At 33.2% G+C, this 13,336-nt stretch overlaps 1 protein-coding gene across 3 annotated transcripts; it reads left to right on the top strand.

Moving 5' to 3' along the window:
• Positions 1-1,271: 1,271 nt before the first annotated feature.
• Positions 1,272-4,944, top strand: LOC113500833 (pyruvate kinase-like). 3 transcript variants are annotated; one of them, XR_003401235.1, is made up of 8 exons: positions 1,272-1,400; positions 1,970-2,036; positions 2,380-2,600; positions 3,099-3,239; positions 3,312-3,392; positions 3,481-3,622; positions 4,064-4,286; positions 4,587-4,678. XR_003401235.1 is itself a non-coding variant. In XM_026881728.1 (8 exons), the coding sequence occupies exons 1-8, from the start codon at positions 1,356-1,358 to the stop codon at positions 4,802-4,804; spliced, it is 1,242 nt and encodes a 413-aa protein (XP_026737529.1). In that variant the 5' UTR covers positions 1,273-1,355; the 3' UTR covers positions 4,805-4,944. The 3 variants fall into 3 exon arrangements, 2 of the variants coding, with proteins under 2 accessions (XP_026737529.1, XP_026737530.1); XM_026881728.1 differs by having other exon boundaries at positions 1,273-1,400; positions 3,481-3,726; positions 4,587-4,944; XM_026881729.1 differs by having other exon boundaries at positions 1,368-1,411; positions 3,481-3,726; positions 4,587-4,944.
• The last annotated feature ends 8,392 nt before the right edge of the window (positions 4,945-13,336 follow it).

Here is a 13,336-nt window from a genome sequence, read left to right as displayed (position 1 = left end):
CACGCTCCTTTTACATTTTTACACCAGTAACTCAAGATACGTTCGAAAGGAGGCGTACGTAAATTCCATTTACTAGTGGAAAGTGCCGAGCTCCAAGCCCCATCGCAAACTCCACTTAATTACGTGCATAAATTGAAGTGCTCTCCGTACACGATGGATGTAGCCACATTTTAACTCATAAAATATCGCTTCTTTAAAATTACTGAGAATCTGGGTGTTATCGATAAGACCATTTGAAGACATAAATTTTTTAAAGTGTTGAGTTCGTCGGAAGATGCATGTGCATTTAAGTATAAATATGTATAAATACACTCTACGAATACGGTGGTATGGAAATTTGATCAATAAGGTAGAAATAAAAGAATTACCAAGAACATAAGTAGATAATTATTGAATCATGATACATGAACATGATCATCAAATAACATAATGTGTACTCACGAGAACTATGCTAAAAAATATTATAATAATAATAACTTGTCTAAGTGCATAATTGAATTTATAATAAACATTTTTACAGGTTGCAGAACAATGGAAATGAAACAAAAGTTTTCATTTGAAACAATCAAATCTGTTATTGGTATCGTTCTAAAACTCGATACGGTGACCCGAGGCGACCGTATACGAGGCAATCGTGTGGTACAGGGCCAGCTGGCCGAGACAGATGGGCATAGCTGTAGTACTGGCATCACTGCCAATCAAATCTGTCGCGGTTTGATTGCAGTTTCAATCATTCGGTAAAATCTTTTATTAAATGATACTTTTACGATTACTTCTTTTGTAAATGATTGTTGATTTAATTGTAGTAGGTACCTACCTATTTATAAACTATACATTTGAGTTTCCCAGAATTAAACACATAAATACCGTACAACAGAACTCGCAAGTATCTGCAAATGAAATGTGAAAAAAAACAATGATTCGATTTTTTTATAGCAATTTTCTCTATATAAAAGTCTCAATATAAAAGTATAATAATTAACTGTTAATTACTAAGAGAGACGAGATCTAATAATGCATATAACATATACACACACAAGCACACATGCACTGACAGCGATATTCAATTTCGTAGATTATAATTGATTCTTAGTATATTCGTAGTGTATTCCCGAGCGTTAATACCTATTACTGAAATAGATCACGTGAGCAAAGATTAAACCTATTACAGTCAGTAACTATTACTGACTATGTCAATTGTAGTATTGTATCACAAAGTACCTAATACTATTTCTAAATATTGATATTTTCAACTCTATTTTTTGTTTAAAATCTGGGTGGCTTTGGCTTGTTAAGAATCATTCATTTATAGAGTCTGTTGTGTAATGATATAATTTGTGTAAAATACTATCAAAATGGTTTGGTGGTTACATGATATACAGAAACAACACAAAAGAGGTGTAAGTATGATGTAATGATTTATTTAACGTTGATACGATGATGACCTAGCTTTGTTTAATATTATAAAAGGAGATTAAACAGACTTCGGTTTAACAAATTCAAAAATAAGAAAAATAAAACTTCCAGACAACTAATACAACTTATTCTCTCTAACTCATAGGAGATAGGTACCTAATTTATAAAATATTTAATCCAAAATACGTAATATTGCTGTATTTATGTTTCAAAACTTAGTTTAATATAAAAGGCAACTGTAAAATAACAATAAAGACGACCAACTACATAATACCACTGAAATTTATAAGTCGTTATTTATTGTTATATTCGGCTTATCTAACGCTTTCTTGGAACTGTAAACTTTCACCGAAATCGTATTTAAATACATATGATCGGGCTTCGAGAAAACACGTCTCATATATTGGAATAAGATAGTATATGGATGAGCTATCGTATAAAATATAGGACACTCGACTTTCATGAAATCTTTCACGTGTGTGAACTAATACGTTTTCCTATTAGATGCACTACAGAGCCAGATAAATATATTAATTAAATTTTATATTTTTAGGTACATTTTGGTATCAGATCTGTGGATGACATTGTTTATCAGACTTTAAATGTAATGTTAGAATGTTGTAAGTAAAAAATAATATAATATGGAGTTACTTATTCTATCAAGCTTTAAATCTTTGATTGGTATTTCGTGGAGCCCATGACTGATTGAAGATGGCTGCTTATAAATCATAGCTATTTTAACGACCACATGCAAGCCATTGTATTGGATAACCCTGTACGCTATGGTTCAATTTATGAAGTCAGATCTAAAAGCTTAGTGCCTTCGGGACAAGGAAGGGCCTTGGTATGTCTCCAACTGGGGCGATAGCGGCTTAGCCTTTAATATAAGTCAAACCAAAGTCCCAAAAATGTTGCCAAAACTATTTTATCTTTAATTCATCATCTAAAATACGTTGATTGCAGACCAGAAATACGATCCCTATGACATAAATGCTCTAAAGAATGCTGGAGTAAACATATTCAATATAGACTTAACAAAAGCTAATCAAGAATACTACGAAAAGATAAAGGACAGTATATTGGAAGCACAATCGATGCCTGAATTGATTAAATGTTCTTATAACACACCAGTTACTCTATCAGTTACTATGTCTGTTAACAACCCCATTGAAATCGACGATAGGGTGAGTGCTTTTGTAAAATACCGAACGTCAATGTGAATGGGATGTGTACTCTTACACAATAGGAATATCGCTAGTACATTAATGCATGCAAGCACTGAAACTGGGTCATCCGATTGGCGTACTTATCTCTTGATGGATTACTAACTAACTCGATTGCATCATTTCGATCGCATAGAACGGGATTCGTGATAATGCTAACGAGTGTTATGCCTGGAATTAAATTACAATAAAATTATGAATTAAATATCTTCGTAAAGTTACACTGGACGGCGCAATTGTTTTAGAGTTAGGTTGCTCTCGTTTGACTTAAATTAGCATTGTTAAAAGGTATGTTATGACAACAATGAAAGATATTCTTTTCCGTGGTTGTTACAGCCAACCTACGTCCCTGAAAACCCAGAGAGAACTTGAATTATTGAAGCTGTTGTTTTTACAGAATAACGATTAATTATAACAAAGCTTAAATATTGTATTAACTAATCAAAAAGTTTGTTTAAGGTTGACGTCATAATTTTAAAGGATGTCGCAACGTCGGACCAACTGCGTCAATTCAGGAAAGGAAATAAGAAATTCTCTTCGAAGCCAATTTTGTTCTGGCCTACATCACTTGAAATCGACGACCTTAATGAATTAATTAGGGTAATAAGATATTAAATTTTATAAGAGCGACGAATAATTAATTGTAACAAAGAATTTTTTCTGTTTTATTAGATGACTGAGGGTATTATTTTGGATTCAAGCTTGGGAAGATTTTTTTGCAACTTTGAAAGTCCACTGAAATTATGCAAACAGGTAAATATTGCAAATTATGCTATGTTTAGACTTTTAAGATTATTTTAGTTACTAATAAAAAAGGACATAAACTTTTTGATATTTTTAGATTTGCAAACCTGTATTTTACATGTTTCCAAGCATCGTAGAAGATTATTACAAGGAGACTGCAAACGACCGACAAGTACTCGTACAAGTGCATGAAATAGTTGAAAATCGCTTCGCTGGCATTTTTCTCCGCGGCTGCGAGGGTAAATCGCCACTGGATCTAGTACAATCACTTATAAGATCAATAGATATCGTTGAACACGAAATTTGTGATCCCTCTGGAGACTACTTGAAGTTGAGTCGAGATGTAAGAAAAACTCAGCAATTAATTAAGCTAGAATTATAAACATGAAAGTTTGTGTGAATGGATGGATGTTTATTCTCTTTCACGTAAAACCCACTGGCTGGATTTGAACTAAATTTGATACACAGAAAGTATATGTATAACCTGAATAAAGATTTTATCCCGATTTTGTTGCCGATGGATCATATTCATAGATAATACAAAAAATGTATGACGCAAAACAGGTGACTAGACATAAGACAAAATAATCGGTTTTTATGTACCAGATGATTTTGCCAAAATCAAAAAAGTAAATTAACAAAAATCTCAATTTATCTCTACAATCCGCTTTTTCTTTCAGTTACCATTACCGGTAATTCCGCCATTTGCAGTAGCGATGGGTGCATCTCTCGCAGCCCTCAAGAGCAATTCCAGAGCAATCATAGTGTTCACAACGTCGGGTGCGTCGGCGCGTGTCATAGCGTCTGCGGCACCTCCGTGCCCAATACTGGCCGTCACAGCGCATGAGGCTACCGCGCGGAAGATGCATTTGTATAGGAAAGTTATTCCTTTACTTTATCCAAGTAAGTTTAGTGGAAATATTTTTGTTGGAAATGCATGATCCAGACTTTAAATCTAAAAAATAATACCCTAATTCGTATTTGCCGATACGAATAGTAATTTTGTGCATGGTGGATAGATAAATTCTATATCACATAGCTAAAAGTATAATTACTATCTTTAAGTCGATTGTGATTTATACAATCACAGATATTTACTATATAATCCGTATGAATAGCTTAGTTTTAGTACTTTTAAAAGCCAACTTAACATCCCAAAATGTCGAAATCAGAACACATTAGCATAATGTGATGCAATTACAGAGAGTCGTACAACCTGCTGGCGTCGAGACCACCTCAATCGTGTAGGTTTTGGCACGCAATTCGGGATCGACACCGGAATATTCAACTATGGGTCCAAATTAGTACTGCTTACGCCGTCGGATGAAGGAGACATATACTGCAACGGTTTCCAAATCGTTTCAGTTGCGGAAGTCCTACATGCTTATAGGTGCACGGGGAAAAACTTTGGTGTGTATTAGCACTTCCGACACCGATGCAATTGTTTGTGGGATAATGTAAGAACTGTGAAGACATTTAGCTTATCAAATCTAGTCAAACAGAACGATTTGCGATACCTTAATTTGCATAGTCACTATTTCCAATAAACGAGGTGACAAACGAAGGTCGCGTTAATTTTACCATTGTTAAATGTTACCAATGTTATTATGTAAGAAAATGTACTTATGTTCTCAAGTCTTGAGCAAATAAAGACAATTGAAATCAGCATAATTGTATCAATTGACAGATGATAGCAGATTAATCTCAAATTCGCTATCGTAACTTGGAATCCCGCCTATACAGGTGGGACTGATATTCTATTATCTATTAATAGACGAGAATTATTGCTTTTGATTTCAATATTCGATAATTACTTCATAACTATAATACTGCCTTTGGGTAATATTAATAAGTTGATGTTTAATTTTAGATACCGCCTAAATCTTACAAGTTCTTATTATTGAAATTTGATATTGATTACTTATAGGGTAAATTGAAACGAATTATAATTATAGTTGATTAAACACAATTATCTAGGTACTTAAAGTTGTTGCTATGTATTTTAGCCGAGTTGACTTAATATTTCCCCCCGACTTTTCATTAAATTTCCCTTATTTTCAAGTAGAGAAGTAGAATAAAAAATTTATAGTTCTATACATACAGGTAAAGAAAATCTACTTTTCATAAGAAAGTTGTCACTACGCCCCATTGTTTAACCTCGATTTTATTATAAGTAGATATGTTTTATTATTATTTTCAACAAAAATGTGAAAAGTTCAAGCATCTGGTTATGAGATCCAAGGTGGTTTCCCACAAATAGACAGTGAAGCTTGAATAACAGGCTGCCAGTTTTACCCATCGGGTAAGGAACCTTGAAGCCGGTTGATTGATATCTAGAGTCTATGACAGAGCGAGATTTAAGTAGAGTAGAAAAATAAAAAGCAAAAAGGAAAACAAAAAAAAAGAATCGATAAAAAGTACAATAACGTTAGCTGCATTTCTATACAGATATTTGAAATTAGTGTCTATGAAAATAATATTTCGCCAGGGTTCTGTTAAAATATTCAATTATTTGTGTTATAGTAGATTGAGTTCTAGGAACAATAATAGCTAAATGTTGCCTAACACATTCACAAATGTTTACAGTATTAATCATGCATCTATAGGGAAAGTAAATACAAACAATTTCATTTGTTTGTCAGTTTCTGAAGCGTTGTTTACTGTTGCAAACAGAACAAAGGGTTCTTATAATTATATGTTTGATTTGAGGTAGCAGTATATAAATATAATATAATACAATTATAAATAAAATATATCTTATTAGGCATTGAAGATTTAAAGCTGAAAATGAGAAATTTGAAAGAGATTATTACTTCCTATTTCTTTTAATAATTAATGAAACCGTGTTTTTTTTTAATAATGTACATCAAGTGTGAGTATCGATCAAACCTTGACCTTTCCGTTGACGCTAAATACATACATACAACATACAATTAATTTTCGTAGTTTGATCCTAACTAATATAGTTAAATAAATTATTTTTTTTAATAAAAAAGTTGAATTCGATTCGTTTTGCGGCTGCACTGAGTTATTCTAGTTTATGTCCATTTAAAAATTATTACCATACAGCACAAAACCATACCGCAGTAATTCGTCTGTCAAAAATCTTAAAATAAAAGCCAGCCTCAACTTGTCTCTAATTAATTACATAAATAAAACATAAAATTTATTCATAGTTCACACTGCAATAGCGTTACATAATAAAAAATAATTTGTATTACTCACTTAAATCATGTTTATTAATAAGACCATATAAATATGTTAGATCACGGTCACAATCGATTCACTAAGAATTAAGAGCCGTTTTCTAATGACGATACAAACGTGAGCGATACTAATTACTCCGCATAAACAGATTATATAATGTATGCGAATGCATTTAAATGAAGTACAATTTACATAAGGCCTCATTAGAGTGACAACGTAGGTAACGCGAAACTAAAATGCATTTCATATTCTCACACAAAGGATATCGCATCCTGTTACAAGAATCCTCTGCATTTGGATGCGCCATTGTAAATTTGTGGGCGATTCTGCAAAAAAAGTTCGTAAAAATTTACTTGTTTTGTACAATTAAATATTTTGTACGCTAAGGTTTCTATATTTCGTAATTAGGCTTTGAGAACTTACTACTACCCCTTAAATTAATTTGATTATAATAAATCGACTATGGGAGTGATATTCGGAGTTTCCTAAGCTATTGCGATAAGTTTTACTAGTTTATCGATGTATGAATGTGAAGTAAGTTTTTTTGGTGTATTTTTGTATCGCTAATTGCTATTAATTTTGTATCAAACATGTATTTTGACACAAATTCAAACACATTAGAATTTAAATGAAATTTGACATAAATTATCATGACTAATAATTTGTGTCCAATTACGAAACGTGTTAATATGTATCTGGGTTACATTTTATGTGAGTAAATAACTAATTTGGTCCGCCATTATTCTAGCACCAACAGTAATTACAATATTGAGTTTTCCGTAGGCTTTAAATAATAATATATCGATAGAATTTTGCAGTTCAATCCATAATTAAAGTGCATTGGATTTTTGTTGATGAATATTGAACACGTGTTAAATGTGGAACATTACGCGTTTATTCCCTGAAGAGAGGAGCGGGTTGTAAGCTTCTCGTACCAAGTTTATTTTGTGACGAGTATTTTCGTACAAATGCGAGAATACAGCTGAGTTAGGTACTATAGTAAAATTATGTTTTTGTAATGTATTTGTAGTACTGCACCTTTTCTTTTCGGTTTATCAATTTTTTGCTAGATAATAAAGGTATTATTAATGTTATGTGATATTCGTGTTAATTCTGCGTAAATAAAAAAAAAAAAGTTAACATTATAGTTTGTTGCAGAATAAACCACATCTTTGTTCATTCGTCGAGGGCTCGCTAATGTCACACGAAATAAGACTAAAACGTGGATATTAAGATGCTCTCATTTCATCCGCCTTTGAAGGATTGCGCTGCCAAAAAGAGTGGGAAGCTATGGCTGTACGTGACGTCGAGAGTCCCCCCCATTGTTATTGACGTCACTCAAAGACTGTTTGAAGCCGGCTTCATGTAAACAAGGGTTTATGTATACGGTTTAGTACGGGTTGAGGATTTCGGCTTATGTGTCTGGGTAACGTAGGGTATGCTTATTAAGTTACACTTACGTGTATTTTTAAATTGGATGATACTTTTAGCTTTGGCGTAAAGAAAACTGATGATATCCCCAGATATAATAATACTGTAAGTATAGTTTTATAATACTGCAATATTTGTAAGCTTTCCATAATGTAAAAAATAAATAAATATGAAAATAAAGCTACAGAAAAACAGTGGATCCCTTAATCAAACAGTTTCAAACCTACATCAAAGTTTAGATTATGTCAAGCTAAATCGATAAGGGAATACTCCGAAAGCGAAACGAAAGGAAAAACAGTTGAATTTCCCAAACGGCAAGCGTTTTAACCGATCCGTCCATTGTTTCTTTAAACGGTTCCAATAAAAATGCAAATTCACAGTCTCTATGTTATGCGTGTTGTCCGCCATTGACTTTCAAACTAGTTTATTTAGTTTTAACTTCGTCGATAGTTCCATTTGTTTCATGTTTGTTGTACAAGTATCTCTGACTGAATAACAGTTCTATTTCCCCGTTTATGTTATGACTGGGTATTAGTACATGTTTCCACTCAACTAAATTCCAAATATATAATTCTACGATGTCAGTACGTTTTGTCATGTGTTAATAGCTTATTGAATGAGGGATATCATATAACATGCTACACCAGTATTGTGATATGTCAACTGTATGATGTTATATAAACAGTATTCGAACTGTAAAGGGCAAGTTAAGTCATTGGCTGTGACTCTACAGTTTTCAAACACCTGTGACGTCTGCCAGGTGCGCCAGCCTGGTCTGATCGAGTTTTCGCAATTTTGAGTTCAGTTTCTCTGATTGTGTGTAGACGACTCAACTCAAGTAAGCTGTGATGTTAGTGTAAACGATGCAAGGAAACAATACTGAGAAATAAGAAATATATCGATGTCAAAATAAGCGTTTTATATATTTTTGTTTGATATTTTAAATGCCTTTTATTTCGAGATAAATTACATGCATTTGCATGGATAGATTGTAGTTTGTAATTGTATCCAACATACTTTACGGATTTTAATAAAATTTACTTGAAAAAAGAAATTAAAAGTACCTAACAGAAAATGGGAATTGCACCGTATAAAATTAAAATACCTATAACACACATTAAAACCTATTAAATTCTGTTCCAAAAATTAATTTCCACTCCTGTAATTAAAACGAAAACGGCTTGCTTGCATATTTTGAATGTAATTAATCATATCAAAAATAAACTTTGCGCAGAACTTGCACATTTTATCGGAACAGCGTGTAAAAAACAAGCGCGAAATTCGGCGGAGATCATACAAATATTTTATATTCCATAATTTCCCAAGTGACGACCGGGACACCGTGTTTCGGAGATACGTCTTTTTTGTGACTTTTATTTTCAAACTGTTGTTTTTTTCTGCACTTCAGTAATTGATGTGTCTTTTTAAGTTACAAACGTAAGTTTTAGGACTTGAATTTGATTAAAGATTAGGAATCCGGTAGTCGTTGTCATGTTATGGTTCGATGAAGGAATAAAGATAATTTGAATGTGCAACATACTTTTACAAATTGGGTTATCAACCAGAACTGTCATCACCAGATTAAAGTTTGCATTTTTTGATTTCTAGATTTTAAAAACTAGATATTAAAAAAAAACTCTAGTTTAAAAAAAACAACGAATAAGTTGCAAAATCAGTCTTCACTATTTCAATCTTTAAAGCCAAGGCAGCAGAATTTCAAGGAGTTTATAAGAAGCGCTCATTGCATGTTGCGGTTCTAAAGGAGGATGAGATGGGGGTAAGGGGTCGGATCAAATTAAATTGAAGACTAAGCGAAAACCGTGCGGAAGTGACCGAACCACATTATAGCTATGTGTTACAGGTATTGAGTTAAATTCTGACGAATAAATGAACGTCTGCTGTTTGTAATCGAAAGATTATTTTAACTGTGGATAAAGTGAAAAATCTTGTGTTCCCGAATTTTATTGTTTCGTCTATCAGAAGAAAGATTTTTAATTCTCATAGACAAGATAGAGTTTTAAATATAAACATTACAATAGATAATTATTTTTTTAATTACTTTTTATGAAGTTTCTTTAGCGTTTTGTAATTATAACTTATCATCACAAAGTTATGACTTACTACTCAAAAAAGAAAATGTTAGACGAAATCACGTTCACCTGTTTTCCTACCAATGTGAGTAACATCATATTCAGTACTTTTTGCAATACTTTTTACAGTGGTTTGGACGAATCTCTAGTGTTTGAAATATATCTGGAGGAGAATCTGCGGTGGCGAATGAAATTCGAATATCTAGTGAAGTGCAGCGAATATTGAATGTAACGAGTAAAGCGTTTCAAAGTTTATTTCGTTGCTTTTTCCACTTTAAACACCAAGAATGCAAACGTTTACTTTTGTAAGCTCCAAGTCAAGCGCTTAAAGCAATACTTTTATGCTCCTTTGTTTGGTATAGCGTGAGTAATCTATTTGAACATTCTGTAAAATTTATGATAAAACTATTTCCAAAATCCGTTTTGTATGAATATAAAGTCTGGAGTAACAAAGCTCGTGGATATTTATTATTTTGTACCGATATTCTTGACAAATATCGGAAACAAAAAGCGAGAGTAACTTTTCAGGCACATCCTACAGCTAACAATTCGAACTTATCTATTGTATGAAAAGCTGATTACGCGGAAACATATCGTACTAGACTCCTTTAATATTGTTATGTCATGAACAATTGATTTATATTTAATTAACGCGAGATATTTAATCTCAAACAGAATAAGCTGGCAGACACTGAAGTTAATTATATCAGACTTTACTGTTTACGCTAAAAGTAGTTCTGATAGAATTAAATAAACGCGAACAAGTTGAGGTTTTTAATGAATATTAATGGTTAAAACTCTTGGAATGAGGCTTGACATGGGCTCGCAAAACTCCGGGCCTAATATAAATCACGCTTAGTCCTTAGTACCTTTAAGTATCGTTCCGCTTAAGGCTTTCTATTGTTTCCTCTTGAAGATAACTTGTGTGAATAACTGACATTCACCACAGTACCTCGAAATTAGGGTTCCGTACCTATAGGATAGACACGTTCGTGTATATGTTCCTCCATTCGTCACCAGGTTGTATCTCAGGAAGCGTGAATGCTAGACAATTGTTATTTTTCCAAAAAATGAATTTCTGCTGCCGCAATAAAAACTAATACTATCAATATCATCATTGGCCTAGCCTTTTCCCAACTATGTTGGGGTCGGCTACCAGTCTAACCGGTTTCAGCTAAGTACCAGTGTTTTACAAGGAGCGACTGCCTATCTGACCTCCTCAACCCAGTTACCTGGGCAACACGATACCCCTTGGTTAGACTGGTTGTCAGACTTTTTCAAGCTTCTGACTACCTGTAACGACTGTCAAAGATGTAGGGACCCACAATTTAACGTGCCTTCCGAAACACGGAGGAACTCGTTATAACAAAGGTGATCACCCATCTATGGACCAACCGCGTCAAGCATAGCTTAACCTGTGATCGACTCACTTATGTGGTTATAGCTTAGCCACGAGCTCCCTAATAAAAAACTAATACTATCAATAATTAAAATTTAATTATTTAGGTTAAGCAATGTTTGGTACGGTTGAAAATTTATTTTACAGAACTCTCTGTGTCATGACAGGTTATGATCTGACTCGCACTTGACTGGTGGTAGGTTTTTAATTTCTCCGATGAATTTTCCAATATAACTATAGTATACGTGGTCGAGTGGCGTACGCACCGGTTTCAAGGTGTCGCTAGCTCTGAGGTGCCGGGTTCGATCCCCGGTCGGGTCAATGTAAATATTCACATTTCTACATTGTCTCGGGTCTGGGTGTTTGTGGTACCTTCGTTGTATCTGAATTCCATAACACAAGTGCTTTAGCAACTTACTTTGGGTTCAGAACAATGTATGTGATGTTGTCCGCATTTATTTATTTTATTATTATTTATACCTAAATATAAATAAATGAAACTCTTATCGGATCAGGTACATACATATTTTATGTAACTCATAATGCGCAATTCGGATTCACTTATCCGAAACATTTTTATGATAAAATGGTCGTTTCTTATTCCTACCCAGACTCAAATAAATATTTATTAGATGTGCCAAAATATCAAGACCACGAATATTTGGAGATAAAAAGCGGTTTTGAAAGAATAAAACCTGTAGATACCTGTCTAACTACTTTCGTATTTGAATGTTTAATGGCAATTTTACCTACATTTGAATAAATTTTTACCTCGGGATATTCAATGAATTTTTCAATGATCGATTTCGATGGTTCTGCTAATCATTTATTCTATGTAGGACGAGTAGTAGTATCTACCATGAAATACACAACTGTATTGAATTGAAAGGCATTTTCTTTCCAGTAATATTCTGGTGGTATTTTTTTAACAGACGGGAAGTTTTTTTTGCCACTCTTGGATAATGTTTCAGTTGTTGTATGAGCATGTGTAAAAGTGTTAGACGACTGATAAACTGATTGCATCGAGACTTTGCTGCTTATCACACAAACATTTCATCTTTTGCGGGAATCGAAGCCACAACCTCTGGTATGGCGGCACCGCCGCTAACAACGAGACCAAGGGATCAGTTAAAACTGATGTCATTATGGAAGCGAGATTTTACTACATTACATCTTAAGTTAAGCGTTTTTTTTTGTAAAAGAATACTTAGCTAGGAATGGATGAGATATTGTAGTCGTAAGAGGAACCCTTTAAAGGTAACTTACGCATAGTAAAGATATAATGTTATATTCAACAGACTAATGAAGACTAATCGATATTATAACGAGTCTATTACATAATACGTTTTTTCTCGTTCACTGGTTTTTAGGGTTCCTTAGCCAAGTGACTAAAATCGCAACCCTTACGGATTCGTCATGTGAGTCTGTTAGTATATCACATCTATTTTAGAATTAAAATATGTATTGTGTAAACTTAGTTGTCTTATTAGTTTGAAAGAGTCAGTACTAATTTTCTATATGCCATAAATCGTAAACCTCCTTTTATTCAATCAACTCAAATATAAAATATAATTCGTAAACATTACAATTTTCATTACTTCAATATTCTCCGAGGCCGTGTCCGGCTCGCTCTTGGCCACTTTTTTAGTTACCTTTCACGTCAATATTAATATCCAAACGTTTCGGCAAAAATTGATGAAAAAAAGTTACCGTGTTTTTTTTGTAGACTACTTTTAAAAAATGCTTTTAATGGAGATTTTTTACTACTTTTTCTTTATCAGGACTAGCTAGAAGTTTTCAAATGAGGTCGACCACATTTTTTTGAC

This window comes from Trichoplusia ni, chromosome 14, assembly GCF_003590095.1.
Source record: "Trichoplusia ni isolate ovarian cell line Hi5 chromosome 14, tn1, whole genome shotgun sequence".
NCBI lineage: Eukaryota > Metazoa > Arthropoda > Insecta > Lepidoptera > Noctuidae > Trichoplusia > Trichoplusia ni.
The sequence above is the reverse complement of the archived record's forward strand: the minus strand, read 5'-3'. Positions and strand labels throughout refer to the sequence as shown.